The sequence below is a fragment of the Humulus lupulus genome, chromosome 3 (genome assembly GCF_963169125.1).
Source record: "Humulus lupulus chromosome 3, drHumLupu1.1, whole genome shotgun sequence".
In the NCBI taxonomy this organism is placed as follows: Eukaryota; Viridiplantae; Streptophyta; class Magnoliopsida; order Rosales; family Cannabaceae; genus Humulus; species Humulus lupulus.
Genome location: NC_084795.1, coordinates 6857893 through 6881178, shown reverse-complemented (window position 1 = coordinate 6881178; position 23286 = coordinate 6857893). Strand labels below are relative to the sequence as shown.

The 23286-nt window shown below is 31.1% G+C and overlaps 1 protein-coding gene across 2 annotated transcripts; it reads left to right on the top strand.

The window, feature by feature from the left end:
• The first annotated feature begins 11904 nt into the window (after positions 1-11904).
• LOC133821954 (zinc finger protein CONSTANS-LIKE 16-like) lies at positions 11905-13875 on the top strand. Of its 2 annotated transcripts, XM_062254139.1 has the most exons (3): positions 11905-12023; positions 12116-13311; positions 13389-13875. In XM_062254139.1, exons 2-3 carry the CDS (start codon positions 12118-12120, stop codon positions 13671-13673), a joined length of 1479 nt encoding a protein of 492 aa, XP_062110123.1. In that variant the 5' UTR covers positions 11905-12023; positions 12116-12117; the 3' UTR covers positions 13674-13875. The 2 variants fall into 2 exon arrangements, with proteins under 2 accessions (XP_062110123.1, XP_062110122.1); XM_062254138.1 differs by having other exon boundaries at positions 11936-13311.
• Positions 13876-23286: the final 9411 nt, after the last annotated feature.

The following is a 23286-nucleotide window of genomic DNA, read 5'->3' as shown; positions in this document are numbered from 1 at the left end:
TTTATTTTCTTTTATTTGCATTGTTTGTTTTTTCATATTTTTATTTTTTTCATATTTTTTTCTATTTTTTCTTCATTTTTGTATTTATTATTTTCTCCTTCTATTTTTTTTTTCTTTTTTCACACATATGAGCTCTCTTTCTTTCTTTGTTTCTTCTTCCTTTTTTTTTTTTTTCATTTTTACTACCAATTTTTTCATTCATATTTTTTTCTTTATTTTTTTTCTATTATTTTTCTTCTTCTTCTTTTCATTTTTATTCATTCATCTGTTTTTTTCCTTCATCATTTCTTTTATTTTGTTTTTTTCCATATATTTTTTAGTTTTCTTTCATAAGTTTTTTCATTCTTTTTTCTTCATTTTTTGTACTTATTATTTTCTCATTCCATTTTTTCCCCTTTTTTCACAGATATTTTAACATCACATAATTATTTTACTATTTTTTTTATTTATTATCTTTTATTATTGTAATTTTTGTTTTATAGTATTTTCCACTATATATAAAAAATCTCAAATCAATTTTTTTCAACATTTTCTTTTTACTACATTTATAGGAACACCAAAATTTGGAAAGAAAACTAATAGAAATATGAAAACGTGAATGTGTAACCAATTACCCTGATGGGAACATTCAAATTTAGAAAAAAAAATTATATGAAGAAGATGGGAGAGAAGAAAAGGGGGTGTCTGATCTTTTTTTTTTCTATCTTCAGATCTGTGGTAATTGGTTACCTTCTCATTCTTTGTGTGTATATTTATGGGGATAACTGGTTACCTTCACGTTTTTGGTGTGTATATTTCTGGGGGTAACTAGTTACTTTCACGTTCTGATGTGTGTATGTTTCTGGGTTCTTTATGGTAACTAGTTACCTATGTTACTAAATCATAGTTACTTCTTCTTCTTTTTTTTAATGAAGTGCTTTTCCTCTTTTTTCTTCAAATTTGATGTTTATTTTCATATTTAATATGAGTAACCCGTCACCCCTCTTATGGTAACTGGTTACCCCTCTTATGGCAGATTGTTACTAACCTCAGGATAATTGGTTACCCCTCCTTGTACATGTTATTTAACCTAGCTCTAGAATTTTTTTTACATAACTGTCAAAGATCAATTAAGTAACTGGTTACCTTACCCAGGATTTGGAAAAAGAAACATACAATCTAAAAAATAGGAAAAAAATGTTTATAATAAATAAAAAATAATTTTAAACACAATTCATTTTACAAAAAGAAAAAAAAATTGCAAAAAAACTAAAGAAAAATTTAATATAAAATTAGTAATATAAAAAAATAAATAAGCTAAAAATTAACAATCAAATTACCAACATACCTTTCCAAATTAGTAAAACTTGATTAAGAGTAAAACTATGACATAAACCAACTTTTATAAAAAAACATAAAAGTAATTTTTTTTAAAAAGTCATAGATTAACTGTTTTTGAAAAAAAAATGTCATATTTTTGCACACTATTAAATACATGTTTTTTTTTAGTTTTTTACGATTTTTTTTTCAAAAATACTTACTCTAGTTTCCAAAAATACAACTTTCAAAGTTTCATAATTAAAAAAATACGGTCTTAGGAAAAATAATTTAAAAATAACTCACTGCATCAACCCAAAATAAATTTTTAAAAAATACAAAAAAAAAAAAATAATATCTATCAAAACAACTAAACATCAATAACAAAAAAAACCTAAAAAAAACAACATAAAAAACAATTTAAAAAAAAGACAAAACCATAAAATTATAAAAAATTTCTTAAAACCGTAAAATTGAAGAAGAAAAAATTGACCGTAATAATATAATATTTTAGCAAATTTAAGTATTTTCTGTAAAAATCTCAAATAACAATACTAAATTTGTGATGATAGTCACACTAAAATACTAATTTAATTTTAATTTTTAATAATATTAAATACTCACGTTATCACTTAACAATTAATATTATTAGTGTGCAACCAAATATAAAAATTTAGTATTATTACTTTCAATAAAATTAAGAAGAAATTACAACTCAAATTTAGTTACTGTGTTCTTTTTTTACTTAAAATTTTAAAATTGTTAATTAATATTGTTATCCCTATTTTCCACCCATGACTCGTGGCATGACCCAATGGGTCCGTAGGCCCTCTTAGATGGTCTAGGCCCATCCCGAACCTGGTGAACGGGGAAGGATGAAAACCCAAATAGCCCAAGCACCATTGAGCCCAACAACGTTCGATGGAAGCGAGCACAACGAAGGAACCGGGACAAAGATGCAGGCCCGACTCATCAACCCGGTCCCGACCTACCTATATCACATGGGATGCCAACTGAGGTGGCAGACTAACTAGTCGATGGAGATAGACCATATCAAGAATCCAGGGAAGATACTCAGTGTCACGATGTCCATCTTGTCAAATGAACCCGACTCTTGGTGAACGAACCAGGACATTAGTAAACGAACCTGGACTAGACTTCCGGATAGGGTAAGCCTAGCTAGCCGTAATGCTGACCTGTCCCCATGAAATTCGGTACTTGGTTTCCTCAACTAACCTGCAAAAGAGGGTACGCACGGAACACACATTGTTCAAAAGGAACAATACTACCATTACTCTGATAGATCATGTCGCAAGGATCCACTTAGAAAGCCCACGCGGACTAGTCCACGCTAACATACAATGGGCAGTTGTAAGGCTTGGCCACGCCTAAGCCAGCCCAATGGGCCCAGATTAACTACATTTTATTATGTAACATTCTTTGTATTATGGCTCCATTAGTGAACAAACCATGATTACATCCCTATTGGGCCCGGATTAGTCCGGCTCAAACCCACTGCACTTGACTGCCAATAAATAAGGTCAGTTGTGCACTATAGCAGTGATCCCAGATTTTTCTTTTGTAAGCAATTACTCTGCTAAAACTTGTAGAATACTCCATTGTCAAAGGCTTTCTAAGGCCTAATACAATTGACTCGTGGACTAAGGCTCGTTAACGCCACAACCACTTAAAAACTCTAATTGTTTATCTCTAATTCTTTCTTTTGAGCTCTTGCTTCTTAATATATTTCTAGTTTCCGAAAAACTTGGTAAACAAATACCAACTTTTCTAATCACAGTACTTATTTTACATTTTCTATGCTTTGAAATGTAAGTCACAATCATTTTAAATGTAAACCACAATCTCTTGAAATATAAATCATTAAGTATTGAAATGTAAACTACAAGTCAAAAATAAAAACCACACTTTCATAAATATAAACCTAAGCCTAGAAATGTAAACTAACGATATTTTAGTCACTCTAACAATATTGTTGAACAATTTAACAATATATGTGTCACTAATTGTGTGTATTAATAATAAAAGTAAAATATGTTGTTATTTATAGTTGATGAAAGATAAAAGTGAGTAGTTTTCAAAAAAATTCTAAATTTAATTAGTATTCAAATACAACTATTAGTAAAAGTTTAATATTATTACCACACATATTTTTTATCACTGAATGGAGAAATCCCATCATCAGTCTAAATAACTTCTTGTGTTAAATTTAATTTTATTGAAATTTATATGAATTATTATATAGAATATCAAATATGTAATGTTGTGTGTTTTCTATATAACTCATTCAAATATATTGCTAAATTGTTTAACACAATCTTCTTAAACCATGTGAAACTAATTATTCATCATATATTCTATTAATATATGATTTGTATTTAGTCTCTTCTCTATACTGAAAAATTCAATATCTCTGCATTCTATTAAAGAATTTCATAGCACCTTCTTTCTATTATACTTCTCAGTTCAATCTATCAATTATCAAATACTCAATGTGGGTTTATTATCCCTTACTCTAATGTATTTCATGTCATTGTGTCAAGATTCAACTGTTTTTTTAAAAAAAAAAAAAAAATGATTTTCTGTTTTTAGGATTATAATTTATAAGTTAGGCCTTTTTTCCAAGTTTAGTTAGTATTAGAATATCTCTAGTAATGTTAAATTTTTGTACTAATACTATATTTTAACATAATTAAAAAATTATTAATATAATACTAAAAAATTGTGTCAAATTTGATATATCAATTAAAAAATATATTAAATTCAACACAAAGTATAGTATAATAAAATTAAATCAAAAAATTATAATTTAATCACATGAAGAGTAAATATATAATGCAAAAATAATAGAAGGATTTTCTTCTATATAAAAGTGTTCATTATCTAGCCTAAGTGCATGCAAAGTCAGAATATACAAACAGCTAAAATTGCAACTAACATGAGAAAAAACCACTTATAATTTTTCTGAAAATATAGCTCATAGAGAAAATCAAAATACACTCCGATAGAAATCTGAGAAGTGAAGTCCTGAAAAATCCTACCAAGAAAAAGCTATCAAATTATTGTCATATAAGTTACCTTAAAAACAAATAATAATTACAAACCCCTAAATTAATCACAAAGTTATACATGTGCATACAAACATTAATGACTTTTTCCACTCACATAATAATTTGTATTAACTAAAACCTATAAAATGTGGGTGTGTAACGATCATGTGCTAGTTTACAAAATCTTTCAATGTCAAATAATCAAAATCAGGCGAGCTAGCTAGCTAGATTTGCATTAAATTAAAACATGACACCGAATTTAAAAGAGACAAAAATACAGGGAGATGAGACCATTTTGAGTCACTGTCAAAGCAAAGGAATATGTCAAGCCATTTCATTTTCCTTGGTGAAAATTCCATCATCCAAGCCCAAATTTTCTTCGAGATCAGATATACACATCAGCTCATCATCTAATCCACTTTGCTAGACCCTCAATATATCCACGACATTAATATAAATAATCCTTATCTTTTTTCAACTCATCATCTTCTCTTGTCTATCTTCACATAACTAATTAAATTAAGTATCTTAAACTAAGATAGTTCAAACTTCAAAATATGTTTATCCTTAGAACACTCTTTACTCTGTCTCTCAAGATACATCGTCAAATCCTATTTTACGTTACATTTTTATATTATACATTACATCAAATCTTCTAAATTTTCTTTTATTTCATTTAAATATTTTATTTATAAATATTATTTATTAGTTAAAGTCAAAGAAAAAAATTTAAAAACTAAAAAAATAAAATAACTAAGAGCATCTCCAATGAGAAATTGCTTAAATTGTCAAATCAAAACTTTTCAGCCAAACTTAACCAATCCAAAAAAAAGAAAAAAAAATGAAAGCAACGTTGCTAATTTTCTTTTAAATTAACTTCTCCACCTCAGCTTCCAATTCCCACCTCTGACAAGTATTTATCGAAAGCAACTTTTATTAGAGTTGCTCTAATAACTAATAAGAGGGAGAGAAAAAATATTTAATGAAGTTGTAAAAATTTAGCCATATTTGTGGTGAAAATTTTATTAGTGTTAGAATTTATGTATTATAGCTAAATATTTAGAGCACCTAATGAAGTTGAATTTTAAGTCATAAGCTTCTTCTTTTTTTTTTTTTTACATATTTGGTAGTTTAGAGCAGTTAGGACTGCTCTTATATGAACTCATTATCATAAATGTACCTAAACATGTTTACATTTATGACCAACAATTATGTAGGAACCACACAATATATTAGTTCAATATAGAAAATGTCACCGTTTAATTGTATAACATTTCTGAATTGTTGACCATTTTATGTGGTTAGAAAAATAAACCATTGTGACGACATTAATTCTTCTAATTTTTTTTAACTGTGGATGAAACCTAGCCAGTTATGTCACATCACATGGTCCAGGCTTCTGTTGTAACTTAAGTTGGAAGTTGACAATTTTGGCATTTTAAGATTTTATCTCCTTAATTAGATTGATTGTTTATTTTCCGAGGACTTTATTTTAGAAAGTAACATTTTCTTGAGGATTACTTTAATGAGATTAAGCATCATTATCCTTGTCACTTAATTTTTTTAAGAATTAGAATAGAATATGAGCTCTCACACAAATACGTGATTAATTAAATAATGGAATTAACAATTCTTCATTTCATGAAATTATCACTCTCATTATTCTTCAACTATACTTTATAAATTTGTCTCATTTTAAAAAATAAAATATACTAAAAATTTAACTTATCTATTGTGTTATTTTTAATCAAAAAAATATTTTAGTAACTTACAAATTATTTATATAATTACTAGGTAGAAGCAACGTGTAAAACATGTTTATTTAGTTTCAAAGTTGTAAATATTATTATGATTTTAATAAATAATAGTTTACTGTTTAAAATATATATAAATATATATATAATTGAATAAATTATAGTTTTATAGTATATATAAATATTTATATCAATAATCTCTATATATATCATATATAAACATAACATTGGAATATATATTTACATGGCTATATTTAATACAATAATATTTAAAAAGAAATTAATAATAGAAATAAAATAAGAATAGAAAAAGTCATAATGTAGACAATAGTATACATGCATCAACTATTTTTAGTTTTCAATGTATCTCATAATGTCCTTTAGTGAATTTGATAAAGAAAAAAAAAACTCTAATGTTTGTCTTTATTATTTTTAAATAAATAGATTTAGTTATTTAAATTATTATAAAATATTTAAAAAAATCCTATTTTAATAAATTAATTAATTTATTTTTGTTTAAGTTTATGTTTGTTCAAATTTTTAAATTTGGGAGTGGCTACAAAAGATTATATATTATATGTTTAAATAACTATCATTGTAGAATATCTCAAAAATATCTTATTTTAATTTATTTAATTATTTATTTATTTAAGTTTAAGTAATATTTACAATCTACCGTTAAATATAAAAATATTCTGTTAAATATAAGAATTTCCGTTAAAATTAATTGTAAAAAAATTTTAAAAAAAATTTAGAATAAAATTTTTTCGTTATTTATACATTTTTTATATAGAAAAGATATAAATTTAGATCCCAAACCGTGATATGTACTCTAAAATTAAAAAAAAAAAATCTATAATAATAATTATTATAATAGATATTAATTAATTAATACAGTATATGCTAGGTCCCAAATATGTGAAGTGGGATTCTAAAATTTCTTCATACCCCTATACTTCAAACCACAATATCTACTTTCTCAATTTTTTGTTATTAATTAACTAAGGAAAAAAAAAAATCTATAGTACTATATATAAATATATGGTTTCATCAGCCAGGCACTGCCAATTTTGCCATCTTTCTCAATTTTTTGTTATTAATTAACTAAGGAAAAAAAATATCTATAGTTCTATATATAAATATAGGACAATTTTTGTTTATAGGAGCTTCACTTTAAGTCTTATTGGTAGGACACTCAGTGTTTCTCGATCCGTGAACAGTTTTTGACGCGACTTTTTTTTATGACCGTGTATATTATAGCTATTTAGAGTATCCTGCAAATTTTCAGAAAATTTCGAATAGTTTACACTACCAAAAACTAGATTCAAACATGTTGTTTTCCACGCGCATACAAAAAATTAGTCACGAGTGCAACATGTTTGAACTTAGTTTTCGGTATTATAAATTATTCGGAATTTTCTAAAAATTTGCAGGATGTTCTAAATAGCTATAATATACACGGTCATAAAAAAAATTGCGCCAAAAACTGTTCACGGGTTGTAAACACTGAGAGCCCTACCGATAGGGCTTAAAGTAAAACCACTATAAGAGAATTCACCTATAAATATATAGATTCTTCTCCTCCTAAATGTTCCCTTTAGACTCGACGGGACCATCACTACCCTTTTTTCATTATTTTGTTATCATTTTTAAAGGCAAACTATGTAAAAAAAAAATTATGAAGCAAATGTAACAAACAATCAAAATAATAATAATAATAATAATAATAATAATAATAATAATAATAAAAAGATAGAATGTGGAATGCAAATTAGGGTTGGGGAAACATACAATAGAAGAACTTTTTAAGCAAGTACCAAACACTAACTGAGTTGAGCAATGAAGATTAAGATTTAGATTCGATGATGAGGTGCTTAAACAGAGTCAATAAGCTTCAATGGAAGGTTTTGCACCTGAGATTTACATTTAGATTTAGATATGTGTATTTGCATATGAAGATATTTAGATTAATGTTGTAGTTGAAGAAGATAAATGCCACATTAATAACATGAATAAATTTGGTTTGATTTTGTATAATTTTGGGTTAAACTTTCGGTTTGTTTCAACTTTTGGCTTGTTAATTAGCTTTGATTTTGTGTTCTGTATAAGTTGTGTGAACAGGAGTTGTGATTTTGATTTGTGTTTTAGGATTTTATGTATAAATTTTAGGTAGATTGATGAACACAAATCCAAGTTTTAAATTTGTAAAAGATGAACACTAGGTTGAGCTCAAGAACACTCATACATGTACAAATTTTTAGCTAAAAAAATTCTAAATAGTTTGCTTAATCAAGTTTGTTAATTTTTGTTTTGATTTAATTTAGTTTTGATTAATTTTAAAATTAATATTTTTTAAAATTTAATTATTTAGAATTGAATTTTTAATGTATTTTTAAATAAAAATAATAAAAATTATTGACTCTGTCCAATCAGAACTACGTATGCATCTACATGACAATGACCAAGCACCCACTCTTGTCAAGAAATTGTAATGAGAAATATTTTATTAAAAAAAATGTGTTATAATGTGATAAAGTTAGGCATTGAAGTGATGTATTATTTACAAAAAATAAAGAAACTTAGGTATTTTAATTATTTTTATTTTTGTTGAAGATTACCACTTTTGAAAATGCATATTATGCAGTTGTCTATATCAAATATGGTGTGCCATTGTAAACCAATGCAAATTTGATATTGTATATAAGCACTTGGGTTGGAAAGGTTTTGTGAAATTTTAACACCAAACTTAATGTTATGCAATCCGAATAGAATTGGACTTAAAAAGAAAAATAAACTCGGATCATATCCACTTGTTTTTATTGTTAAGATTTGTAATTCAACTATGCATGTTGCGAATTTTCAAAGTTTTTGAGATACATATCTAAAATGATTTGACATTATTGTAATTCACTTATATTAAATTTATCCTAGCCACAAAATTAAAAAGAAAAATAAATTATTGGAAAAAAGAACTAACTATAATATATAAAATGGGTAGTTTTATTTACACCCCAAGAAAATATATAGACACCACATTAAATAAAATTAATTTTTAAAATCATTTTTTAACATTTTTTCTCAATTTTTTTTTTTACATTCTTTGATTTCTTATTTTTGTTAATTTCAATAATTTTATTCAACTTGTTCTCATAATTATTTTTTCAATAATATAATATTTTTAGAAAAAAAATCTTACTTTAACATTTTTAAATATATTTTTTGTTTTAATTTTTTTATTTATATGTTATTTATATGTATTTTTTAAAATATGAACAAAATTAGAAAAATGTAAACATAAATTGAAAAATATATATTATATATTAATTTTTAATAAAAAAGTGTCTTAATTAAAGGTTGGGATGCAAATATAATGCTCTTATCTAAATATATATATATATATATATTTATATATGACAATTCTCTTCATTTAAGTCTTATCGGTATGATTTTCAGTGTTTTTCGACCTGTAAATAGTTTTCGGCGCGACTTTTTTTTTTTTATGACTGTGTATATTGTAGCTATTTAGAGCATCTTACAAATTTTTAGAAAATTCCGAATAGTTTACAGTACCGAAAACTAAGTTCAAACGTGTTGTTTTCCACGCACATAAAAAAAATTAGTCACGCGTGCAACAACATGTTTGAACTTAGTTTTCGGTACTGTAAACTATTTGGAATTTTCTGAAAATTTGTAGGATGCTCTAAATAGCTACAATATACACGGTTATAAAAAAAATCGCGCTGAAAACTATTCACGGTTTGTAAACATTGAGAACCTTATCGGTAAAGCTTAAAGTGAAGTCTCTATAAAAAAAATTCCCTATATATATATTTTGTTTCTGCCCAAAGTGGAAATGTCAATAGTATCCAAAAGAACAATAATTATCAGTGTCTCGAGTCTCGACATTGTCTATAGTGAAGATAAGAGTTAGGGATCTTTTCATATAGTTGTTGCATCATTATTATTATTATTATTAGAGTGAGGGCAAAGAGGGAGAGTGGTTTATTTTCTGTTTTGTTGCTTTGCTCCCCACCGGAAAGAGACTTTTTATATGGAATCCAAAAACATATTCATTCTGCCAATCGTTGGGACCACAACCTAAAAAGTCTTCAAATTTCAAGGTTACCATCAAGCTAGGCTTCAAACACAGATAAAGCTAATTACCTTGTCAGCCCTTTACCATTTTACTAAATTTACATTTGAGCCCAAACTCTTACTTCTTTGACATTAAAATCCATCAGATTTAGAGTATTTTTTGATATAATGCTGATGATAAGAAGTGATAATGGGAATAATATGTTTGGTGAAGTTAGCAGTGCTCCTTAGTAACAGGAAAAATGATACATCTACTCAAAATTTACACTAATATTTTACCCTGAATGATATTGATATGTATATTTTATAACTAATTATATTTATTTAAAATAAAAATTATTATATTAAGAGGACATATTTACAAATTTTGAATAGATATTATTACTATTAAAAAAATCATACATTTTATAAAAAATATACATTCTAGTATATTATTATTAGAGTAATGATATCTACACAAAATATATTTATTATACCTACAATACTTTTAGTTGGAAGTAATTTAAACATAGAAATAAGAATATGAATGATAATGATAATAGAAATAGGAATAAATATGAAAAAAAATTATTAATTATTTTTTCATTTTTTATTAGATTAGTCTTTCCTCTTATTTTTTGGGAAATAATAACTATTCCACCAAAATAGTATAAATGACATTCTAATACTTTTAATGCAATCAAACAAAATAATGAAAAAAAAAATTACACATAGCACCCTAAATATCATAAAATTTTAAAAAATATAGAAATTTACAAAAATTACAAAAATACAGATATTATTTTGTTACGGTTCTATAATCGTTTATTACAATTATCTATTTAGTCTGTAAATATTGTTTACAAATTGTAACATATCGTTACAAACTTATAAATTAAAATTTGTATACTTTATTTTAAAAAACTCCGTATTTATGATTATGTCACTATGTATTTTTATAATTTTTTATCGATTCTATATTTTTAGTAATTTTTTAAAAATCTTAGGAATTTTGTGAATTTTCCAACAAAAAAAATTGATTAATTTCATTTTATTATCCCCAATCAAATAGAACTAGTGATTTAGCATTGTTTTTTGAAAAAAAAAAAAAAGTCTTATTTAATTGGTTGGTAAAAACTGACACATGACATGTATACTGTTTTTGTGCAAATTTTGGATGGTCATACCAATAAATACTTATAATTTTAACCACTAAGAGTAGATATAACGTAGTACCATTTTGAAAACAAAAGTAGTTTAACTTTAAATCTAATATATTAGTGTAAGTTGAGGATTAATAAACAAAATGGATGAACTGTAGGGACCATTGACGTGGAATACCACTTTACCGAAAGAGGCAAGGAGGGAAACCCACCACAAAACACAAGTCAGAGTCACCTTCAAAAAAAATTAGGGTTACCAACAAAAGATGGGCAGAGAGAGAGAGAGAGACATATACAATATATGAATTAAATTGCAGAAAAACAAATTAATTTTAAAAAAATCTCATTCTCATCCCCAGCCAACTGGGCCCATTGCTAGAAATCGCTCGATTAGAACGGTAACCAATCAGAAGCCAGGGATGAGGATTGTATGCCAATGCTTAGCCAATTAGAAACTAGATAAGGCAACTTGTGGGACCCAAAGTGCAAAGCCAATCTGCTAAAGGGAAATGAGAAAAGAAAAGTACAATCCAAAAGTGCAATTCCCAGTAGACCATCTCACTGATAAATAATCTGTAAAAGTGCTCACTTGTGGGTCATCTTCCCAAATTGAGGTCCCTATATAAAAAAAAATGAAATAATTTAAAGTAACAATACACTTTTCAAATGTGAGACTATATTTTCATCAACTGGGTTTTCAGAAATTTTAATTATTGTTTTTTCTTTTTGGGTGGTTAAGAGATATTTTTTTGTTTTTCAGAAATGAGTACTACTACTACTTCGATTTATAATAACAAGAAGTCGTCAAACGGCGTCGTCGGAGGAAAAACAGCCAGAGCCTGCGACAGCTGCGTGAAAAAGCGGGCGCGTTGGTACTGCGCCGCAGATGACGCGTTCCTCTGCCAGTCTTGCGACCACTCCGTACACTCGGCCAACTCCTTGGCCCGGAGGCACGAGAGGGTACGACTCAAAACGTCGTCGTCTCGATCCCCGCCGCCGCCGCTTAAATTAGCCGCGGCTTCGGACGAATTGCCGTCGTGGCACCGAGGGTTCACAAGGAAAGCCCGTACGCCGAGGAACGGGAGTCACGCTTCTTCGATTCGGGGCCTCAAGCTAAGCAACAAACCCAACGGGAGCAGCAGTGGAAGTTCCGGTACGGTACCGAACCCGTTTTCTCTGGTGCCTGAATATTGCAATGGGGACGAGACTTCGAACGATGAAAATGAGGAGCAGCTTCTTTATCGTGTTCCCATATACGACCCTTTCGTGGCCGGTCAGCTCTGTAATTCGCCTGCCGAAGTATCAAAATCAACGTCGTTTGGAGCTAACAATGATATCAACGGTACCAGTCCAGATGAGGAGGAGAATAATAATAATAATAATCTACAAGGGCTTCTCTTTCCGGCTCAAGAGATGGATGATCTGGCGGAGTTCGCTGCGGATGTGGAGAGTTTATTGGGCCATGGGCTTGAAAATGATGCGTGTTTTGGGATGGAAGGATTAGGCTTTGTCGATTCCAAAGACGAGAGGGAAACGACGACGACGGATCCTGAGTGCGCTTCAGGTGAAGGAAGAGCTGTAAAGGTTGAAGAAGACGAAGACGAAGCCATGGGAGGTAGTTTCGAAGATATGATGAGGGAGCCATTTCAGCTGAACTTGGATGACTACGACGAGTCTCCTGCGCCGTCGTATGGCGAGGAGGATGCGAAGGTCGGACTGGGAATGACGGTGGCGGTGGAAACAAAAGGCGACAATGGAAATGATGCAAACGACGTCGTTAAGAAGAACAGTAGCTCGACGATGATGTTGATAAAAAAGAAAAAGAAGAAGAAGCAGATACTGCTGAGGTTGGATTACGAAGCGGTGAGTACAGCTTGGGCGACCCAAGGTGGGTCTCCCTGGACCACCGGCGATCGACCCGATTTCGACCCGGATGCCTGCTTACCCGAATGCATGGTAAGTCATCCACTACCATATAATTATTAGATTAATTTTTGTGTATATTAAGAAATTGAATTTGATTATCAATGCAGATGAGTTCAAGTACTGACGCAGCTCAAATAATTAATCAAAGCAATAATTATTTGAGCAATGGCAGTGGAGTAGTTATCGGGGGACTAATAAACGCAGCCGCAGCAGCATTGGGAGACGAAGGAAGAGAGGCCCGAGTTTCGAGGTACAGAGAGAAGAGACGAACGAGATTGTTTTCGAAGAAAATAAGGTACGAGGTTCGGAAACTGAACGCCGAGAAGAGACCCAGAATGAAAGGGAGGTTCGTCAAGAGATCTTCCTATGTTCCTTCCACCATAACCAATTAGTACCACCTCTTTTCCTAAGCTTACTACTAAACAGTAGTACGTGTTCATTATAATATGTAGTTAGTTCGTTAATTAATTACCTCAATTTTGTTTTTCTGTAATAAGTTTTTTTTTTTTTTTTTAATATCCTACGTACGTGTACACTATATTAATATGTTCCTTTCAACTGGGCCGTTTAATAAAATCCCTATGATTATGTATATATTATGTTTTACATGTATATGGATTCATTCCATGTCAAAGTGACAAGGAGAGAAGGCAATTATATTTGATTGAACATGTTATATAGTGGAATCTTGTACAGAAATCTTTAGGTACAAAAACTTTTTGTAATAGTGTATTGTGTACATAATTCATTGACTTTTTTGCAGTGTATGGTATTAATCAAGTATATGTGTGGAGTAGTACAATAATTTCCCATTTATTTTTAAAAAAATATATAATTATTGTAAATATAAAGCTCAAGAACTTTTAGGGTGTTATTCAATTAGGATACAATTTTATAATTTTGGATATTTAAAATCTGTAGGTCTCATAATAATTTTTGATTGATTTGTTATTTTTTAAAATTAAATTCAATTCAGCATTAAAATTTTGTAAAAGAAAGTTGAAAATGAGAAAACATTTCTCAATTTTGTAAAATTTATTTCCAAAACCCCTAAAACCAAATTCTTTCTATTTTCTTCTCTATTTCTCTCTTTTTCAAAACAAATCACATATTCAGTTTTTGTTATATTTTCAAATTTAATACTAATCATAGATTCAATTTTTTAAAACTCAAAAACAGTTTAATGACATTGAACTAATCACATTTTCAGAAACATATTTTTAGTCACTAAATTCAGATTTTCATTTCAGAATCTCACTTTTCAAAAATACAGTTTTCTAATCGCGAACCAATCACACCCTTATATATTCCAAATTATATCTTATTATATGGTATAAATGAATGAAAATATAATTGTGTATTAAGTTTTTAATGCGAAAAATAAATAAGGATAGGAAAGCGAAAATTGTCTAGATAATGAAAGAAAATTGTTGTGTAATAAGTAGGTCCATTACATTAGATATTATATATCCAATATATATATTAAACAAATCTTATAAGATTTTAATATGAGAAACATTAATTTAAAACCAAATTACTTAATTCAATAAGTTAATTTTTGAATAATATTGATAAAGCATGATTTTACTATTAAAGGTGCATTAATTATTCATGAAATTAAAAAGATAATACGGTTTAATTACTATGACTAACTAGCTAACCAGTCCTGTTGAATCGACATCATGTACTTTTATTGAATATTGCCAGCAAAATAGATTAATATTTGTCTAGTATAGTAGGACCATTTAAATGAAGATATGACTTGGCAATGAGTCATATTCAAAGCTTGAAGGAAACATATACCTCCATAGTCAGACTCAGTATTCAGTACTCAGTACTCAGTTCGTCTTATGTGTTAACGTTTTAATTACTAGACCTAACTGAATGTACAGTAAAACAAACTAAAAACACAATCATATATATAACGAGAATAAAAAAATTAATACTCGATCGAGTATGCCCCAATTATTTTGAGATATTTTTATTATAGCTAAATCTTTATAAAGGAGATAATTCAATATTTTTTACGAGAAATTTGTATGCAAGACATGCTACGGTAAGTTACTTTCTTAGTTTAAGCACATAAATTAATTTTCACCCAAATTTTTTTATAACGATGTTTGTTGTAGTTATAGGAGACTTCTTATAAATATTGGAGTATAGTGTCGCACATAAAATAAGAATATTAAGTTATTAATAAGAATATAAGTTACTCCACTAATCACCAATTGGTTTTTAGATGGAGTCCCATGATTCTAGCATACATTCAATTCACGCCAATCCAAATAGTGAGTCGAATTTAAAAAAAATTAAAAAACCGCATGTGATTAGCATAGTGTAACAAGACAATTGAGATCCAAATAACAAGTTAAGCCGTACGAGATCCACATATTGCAAAAAGATACTTGAGATCCAAAAATAAGAGTCTCGGAAAGACCACTTGTGATCCGGTCAATAAAATTTAAAAAAAAAAAAACGAATAATTTTGAGTGTCGAAAACAAAGTTCAAATAGTTTATTTTCTTATGTGTCTATTTAAACTCTGATTTTGACACTATAAATTATTCGAATTTTCTCGAAATTTTGTAAGATGTCTCTTATGACTACAATGAACATCGTTATAGAAAAAAACTAACGTGAAAATTGAATTAAGTGCCTAAAACAATATCTTGATGTAGCGTGTACTTTATAAGAATTAAGTTATTTTTTAAATCTCTTATCATTAATATTGAAGAATGAAAACATATAATGAACATAATGGTGTGTTTGTAAATCATTACTTTCATGACTGTACTTTAATTAATATTAATTCACGGTTAAATTTTGAGAAAAAAAAATACTATAAAAATTGTAGACGAATTAAAAGTAGATGCCTTTATATAACTATCATGGATAATATAAAAGTTAGAGAATTCCTTATCCAATTCCACCAACTTGGTTTTGGTGGGTAAAGTGAAGACAAAATTAAAAGGTGAAATGTGATAAAGAGAGGGAGCCATTGGCCATTGGTATCAAAAGTTTTGACATTCAACATTGGCATATTTCTCCTTTCTGTCATGGCCATGGCCATTCAATAAATACTCACAACTTGTATTTGTGTATATATATGGAATGGAGCTATTGGCCAAACCATTATTTTTCTCTTTTCTCACCATTTATTTTCTTCTTTCTTTTTCTTACTAGTGAGAGTTATATTGAGAAGGATGTCATCCACATGTTAAGGCAATATTTTAGGTAATTATAACCTCCATATACTATTTGGGTCCCAATTAGTATTGATGTTTGTTTGGAAATCAGAATTGAATTAAATAAAATAAATAAATAAATAAAATAGAGTCGAGGGCAATATATTATGAGAAAATAAATTTAATATAATTTTTTAAAATTAATTTATATATCTTTTCTATATAAAAAGTGTGTAGATAATGATTTTTTTTTTATTTTAACGACTTGATTTGTTAACTTTAACGGATATTCTAAATATTTAACAAAATATACATTTAAAATTAGATATTTATTAATTATATTAATATAAATTCAATTATTATATCATTATTATAAATTCAAATTCAAATAAAAAGTCACCTTCTTTATTATTTGGCGAGAGAACTCATCTGATCTTAAAAATGACATATGTATATATATTTATCTTTGTAAATCCTATAATTGACATTTTTATAGAAATATATTTTTCTTAAAAGATAAATTTGTTGATTTAATTGTTTCCTTTTATTATAATTTTCGGAAATATTTGTTTTCCTTTTATTATAATTTTCGGAAATATTTGTTTTCCTTTATTATATTTTTCGGAATTGTTTGGTTTCCCTTATTATAATTTTCAGAAATATTTGGTTTCTTTTATTTCAATTTTCGGAAATCCTCTTTCCTTTTGTGTGAATTTTGGTCAATAATGTGCTTCCTTATTTAGCACATATTGTCTCATTTTGTTTATAAAGGAAACACAATTTATTGCAAATATTCGGTACTTACCCAAAGTTGTTTTTGGATTATTTGCTGATATATTTTCGTGCATCTCAAGGATTGCAATCAGGAAACTGGTTCTTAATGTCATTAATTATTGTTTCCTTTTTGAGCTTGTTTTGATCCGACACAGGTCTGAGCTGTCCCCACCGATATCGCTTCTGTCGGATCAGCATCTTCTAAATAAGGCATCTCTTTGACAATCAAGAATAACTTCTATGATTCTTGCCTTTATTAGAAGAATTATTTCTCAGCCTTTGTGAGCACGAAAAATGACTCTATAAATAGGGCTCTAAAGGCAGTGAGAAAAGTGAACTCTTTGGTGCATTATTCGTGAGTTTTATTGTAATATTTGTGAGAGTTTCTCTTTGGATTCAAGATCATAAGTATTCACGTGATCTTGTAGAATTATGTGTGTTTAGTTTTTAGTGGTGAGTTTATACCATATTCACGAGTGAATACACATTGTAATTTGAACACAACATTTATAGTCTTTGGGAGAAGATTTTTTACAAGCCTTGCATCGGGAGGATGCAAGCACTCGCTGGCCATTGAAGGGATTTCAAGTGGTTGAACGTTTCAATCAAGATCAGATTAGTGAAGAAAAGTGTTACACCCAGATTTCGAGCCATGAAAATTGTGACCTCGAAAGCTGGATTTATAAGGAATGAATTCGTAGTCTGGAATATGTCCAAGATCTAAGCATCGAGCCTGCAAAGCAGAGACGACTTCGAAGATAATAGCCTCGAAATCCTCGCGAGCTCGAAAGATAGACCCCAAGATACATCTGTTCTCGGGATGGCATCGGATTAGAACACCGAGCCTGACGCACGTGTGAGCTCGAAGTCATATAGCCTCGGGAAGACGTTATAGCTCGAAACTCAATAAGAAACCTGAGTAAATGGGGCCTTGGTGATATAGGATAATAACTTTGAGTATCCTAGTGAATCACCAATAAGAGACGCGGTCTACATTTATTACTATAAATCCCCTACAATCAAGGTGTAACGTCCCTAAGGTAGGGTACGTCTGCCACATACTCGTAATTCTAGGGTTTACGAGTATGTAAGGCACTTGACCAAAAGAATTAAATAAAATGATACGAAGAAATACAGAAAAATTTAAACTTTTATATAAACTTATTAGAAGAAATTATTACACGTATGAATACTTTAAATTTAAGGCAGCCATATGAAAACTCTAAACCATTATTGCATTGCTACTGAGTCCGTGCTCCACAAGTTGCTCAACAGCTAAAGCCACACCTGGAAAAATGTTGGAAAATAACATAATAAGCTAACGCTCAGTAAGCAAATCTCATGCATACACATACACATGAATGTCATGAGTTTGTAGTGCACATATACCAATATGCTGATTTATATACTTATGCATTTCATTTATTGCTCATGCACTTTCAAACTTTACTTTTATGCTCTTTCTTTTAGTTTCACATTTTTATGGGCCCAATATCACTTGTGCACACTGTTTGATTCAGCCAATGCCTGCAGGGCTTGTTACACATATCATATAGAATCCCATGGGTTCTCCTCCGGCTAGCCATCATCTCAGCTGGGCTCATCATAACACTCATTTCATCGTTGCCATAGCTGCCATACTTATTACACATATGGAGGAGAAAGACGGAAACATGGCAAACATATCTGAATGGTCAACTCTGACCTAGCCCACACTAGTGGGCAGCCACTATAAGTCTTATAGACTTCCGTCTTCTTTACTGAACTTACTTGATTGCTTCATCAAAACAGTGGCACCCTTTTTAAACATCTTATTATCACTTTGCTTAAGCCTTGTGTCATTAAAATGTTTAACTTTACATAAGACTTTTCAAGACATTTCATAACTTTTCTCATACTCATATGCATGGTCTTATATCACATAACTGTACATGCCATGCATACATGCTGATGCTGAAATGCCAATGTTCGTGTTCATGACTGATGTTGATGGTATTCAATCAAGGCATTGTATCACATCTCATATAACTCAAAACATCTTTAGTCATAATACATGAAGCTTTGGGTTGGTGGCGTTGTTATACCTTAACGTAGAGCTATGGCTCAGGTCTAAGGTTTCCAGCCTAAAAACTTAAACGCTTCATATATCATAACATATAACAAATCATGAACATAGAGTAATCCACATATCCATCAACATAAGAACACATACTTGCACATAATTCATATCATTCTTAACCAAGTAAGACATCTTTCACATATCACAGAATTCATCAATTACATATCACACAACACCCTTATGGTGTTCATATAACCATTCTTCACATACTTATCATATGCATCATCATCATACCATACTTAACTCATCAGATGTACACAATCAATGTAGTCATGCATCTTACACTTAAGCACAAAAGGTGAGATTTACTTACCTTAGGTCCTTAGCTTATTTTAAAACGGCTCACCAAGAGTCAATCAATCAAATCCATACAAATCCTATTCAAGGCACATAATTTATTAAATTCTATCTAATCTGTAAATATACACTATTGATAGTGTATATTAATCATACCAGAAACTATATAAATGATAATAATAATTATAATCCTAACAACAATAATAATTATCGTCTATAATTAAACTTATTTCGATATTAATAACAAAATACTTCAATAGCAATACGTATATGGATGTATATATTCAAATAGTCATTTTATAAAAGAAATCATATTTGTAACATAAAGTTGTAATAATCAATATAATGATAATAATATAAATATAAATATTTATATTATTATTAATTAGTCATAATATCAATTCCAGTGATATAATAAATATATTTTCTCCAAACTTCACTGGTCTTACAAATATCAATAACTGTAGGAAACTAATATTTGATATTATTTTAATATTCAAATATTAATATACAATAATAATGGTTAGATAATAGGTTTACTATAAATCATACTTTTCATATATATATATATATATATGAATCTGTATTCTTGATTTACTTAACAAAATAATAACAATAATAATAAAAATTACTTAATCATAATAATTTCCATATTAATATAAAATCAATTAAATATGTATTTTTATACTTGATTTAATATCTAATATTTTCTAGAAAATTAGACAGCACAACGGCTATAAAGTGGACAATTCCAAAATCAAAACCTGTATCAAAAATGTATATAATCCCAGACATCCAGTAAATTACAGAAAATATTCCATATATCAATAATATATAATTATATACCATAAATACACATAATAACAATTACTCTAATCAATCACAATTAAATCACAATATATAGGTTAAAGAAATTATACCAAAATGATCGGGTTCCACAATAAGTCAAACGATGATTTTCTGAGACTCAAAACGTACTTCGGAACCTCGAACACTAAGTTTCGACCGTCGGTCTACGGTGGATCGCGGTGGCTCGTGGTGGGCCCACCACCCAACTATGGTAGATGTAGGAACAAGTTATTGGGTTTTGAAGCCCACAACACGAGGAGCACGATGGTGGTGACGGATCGGCAAACGGATGCCCGAGGTGGCCGAATCGCAACTTTGAAGTCGCGGGGTGGCCGAACTTAAATCGAGTGGTTGAGGCGTTTAATCGGCGAGTGAGCTCTAGAGTCCCGCGTGGGTCGATAGTTCGGAGGCCTCTGAATCCAACGGTCCGGCGCGACGCTAAAAATGGTGGCCGGAAAGTACTCCTGCCACACGAAATGGGTGGCAGCCACAGTCACCCATACGGTTCCCTCCATCACCTATAATGTATCCTTCACCTCCTCGCAGGAATACACAACCTGTTCGAGATCAGGACGAAAGGCATGCGGAAAGGAGACAAGGAAACAGGGGAACTTTTCAGGAGCGGAGAGGTGCCCTCTCTGAAAGGAGTCAAACATCTCGGTCTCGCACGACGGAAACGAGGCGGCATGGAAAAAACCCATCTCGGAATAATCATGCGGCAAGTTTTACTAGTGACAACTCTGGAGATACCAGATCGGTCAGCATGCATGACCGAGGTCGTAAGAATACTGGGAGTCGCAGGAATCACTCCGACTTACGAGAACATTTGAATCAAAGTCGGGGCAATGTTGACCCGATAAATCCGGACTTGAGGGATCGCTTGAATAGGCGAAAAGACCCCTTCCGGAGGCACGAGCCTGGAATTGTGATCGACGACAATCGATTCCAGAAAATGCCTCTCGCGGACCCAGTCCAAGAAAGAATCGATCAGCTGGAAAAGTCATTTAGGCTTTTGAAAAAAGAGCAAGAACATGATCGATATGAAGATTCTGGTGAGGAGCTTGAACCGTTTGCTCCCCATATTTCCAACACTCCATTTCCCCAAGGGTTTCGGATCCCTCACGTCCCGACGTTTGAGGGAAAAACCGACCCGTACAGTCTTCTGAGTACGTTCAACACCATAATGAGAGCCAGTAACGTGGGTTATGAGCTCAGATGCATGTTATTTCCAGCATCATTGACAGGACCAGCTAAAAGCTGGTTCGAAAAATATAAGAGACACTCAATAACCTCTTGGGAGCAGCTGTCTAAAGACTTCAAAAAGCAGTTCAAGGCCATGATGGGGGTTCGACCTGAGGCGTCCCCCCTAACTAATGTTCGGCAACAACCAGGTGAAACATTAAAAAGTTACCTTACAAGGTTTAATTTGGAAGTTGCCCGAGCTCGGAATGTGGATGACAATGGACACTTAATGGCTGTCCAAGCCAGAGTAATGCCAGGAAGTGCCCTCTGGGACGATATGCAAAGAAAACCGGTGAGGTCCCTAACCGAGTTTAATAGACGAGCGCAGAGGTTTGTCAATGTAGAGGAAGCGAGGTCAACACTTAATGTGACTTCCCAGCCCGAAACTACAACGATAAACGTAAACTCTGCCTCAACCTCGGCGGACCCAGTAGCTTCAAAGCCCGCTGTGGAAAACCCTTCCAAGAGAAAAAAGAACGAAGGGAGTAACCCCGAGGCCGAGGGAGGAAAGAAAAATAAAGGGGAGAGATATTTCTCCGTGTACAGAGTGTACACCGAGCTCAATGAGTCTCGGGAGAACATATACATGGCTAATGAAAACCAGGTCCCCTTTAGGCGTCCGGACCCGATGAGAAATCAAAAGTCCAAGAGGGACTCCAGCAAGTATTGCCGATTTCACAGAGACACCGGGCATACTACCGATGAATGTCGACAGCTGAAAGACGAGATCGAAGGATTGATCTCGAGAGGTTACTTTAGACAATATGTCAAGAACCAGAGTACTAATCAGGCGACCGCGAACTAGAGAGCAGCCGCGTCGCAGCCCACACAAAACAATAATTCCCGAACTCGGGAAGAAGATAGGCCCCCGCCGATAGATGGAGAGGATGTAATAACCATCTCAGGAGGGCCTCATCTCGCAGGAACGGGCAGAAATGCCCAAAAGAGATACGTTAACGAGCTAAAGATCGGGGACGGGTCTCCCTACGAACCCGAACCTAGAGCTCCAAAAAGTCAGAGGATTGAATCCCAACCAATTACTTTTACTGAGGAAGACGCGTCCCAAGTTCAGTTTCCTCACCATGATCCGCTGGTCATCACTCTCCAGCTGGCAAATAAAAGGGTCCACCGAGTTCTCATAGACAATGGGAGCTCAATCAACATTCTCTATAAGGCAACCCTCGAGAAGATGGGACTCTCCCTTCGCGACCTGAAAGCGTGTGCAACTACTTTATACGGCTTTTCAGGAGAAGGGACCGCCTGCATGGGATCCATCGAGCTCCCCGTAACCTTGGGAGACTACCCAGTCTCGGCAACCAAGATGATGGAGTTCGTGGTAGTGGATCTACCTTCAGCCTACAATGTGCTGCTCGGGAGACCCGCCCTGGTTGGGTTGGGGGCAATCTCATCAGTAAGGCACCTGGCCCTTAAGTTCCCGACCCCAAGCGGAGTTGGAACATTAAAGGGAGATCAATTGGCTGGGAGGGAATGCTACAACATTTCCCTGAGAGGAAAGAAACAGACGAGCGCACAAGCACTC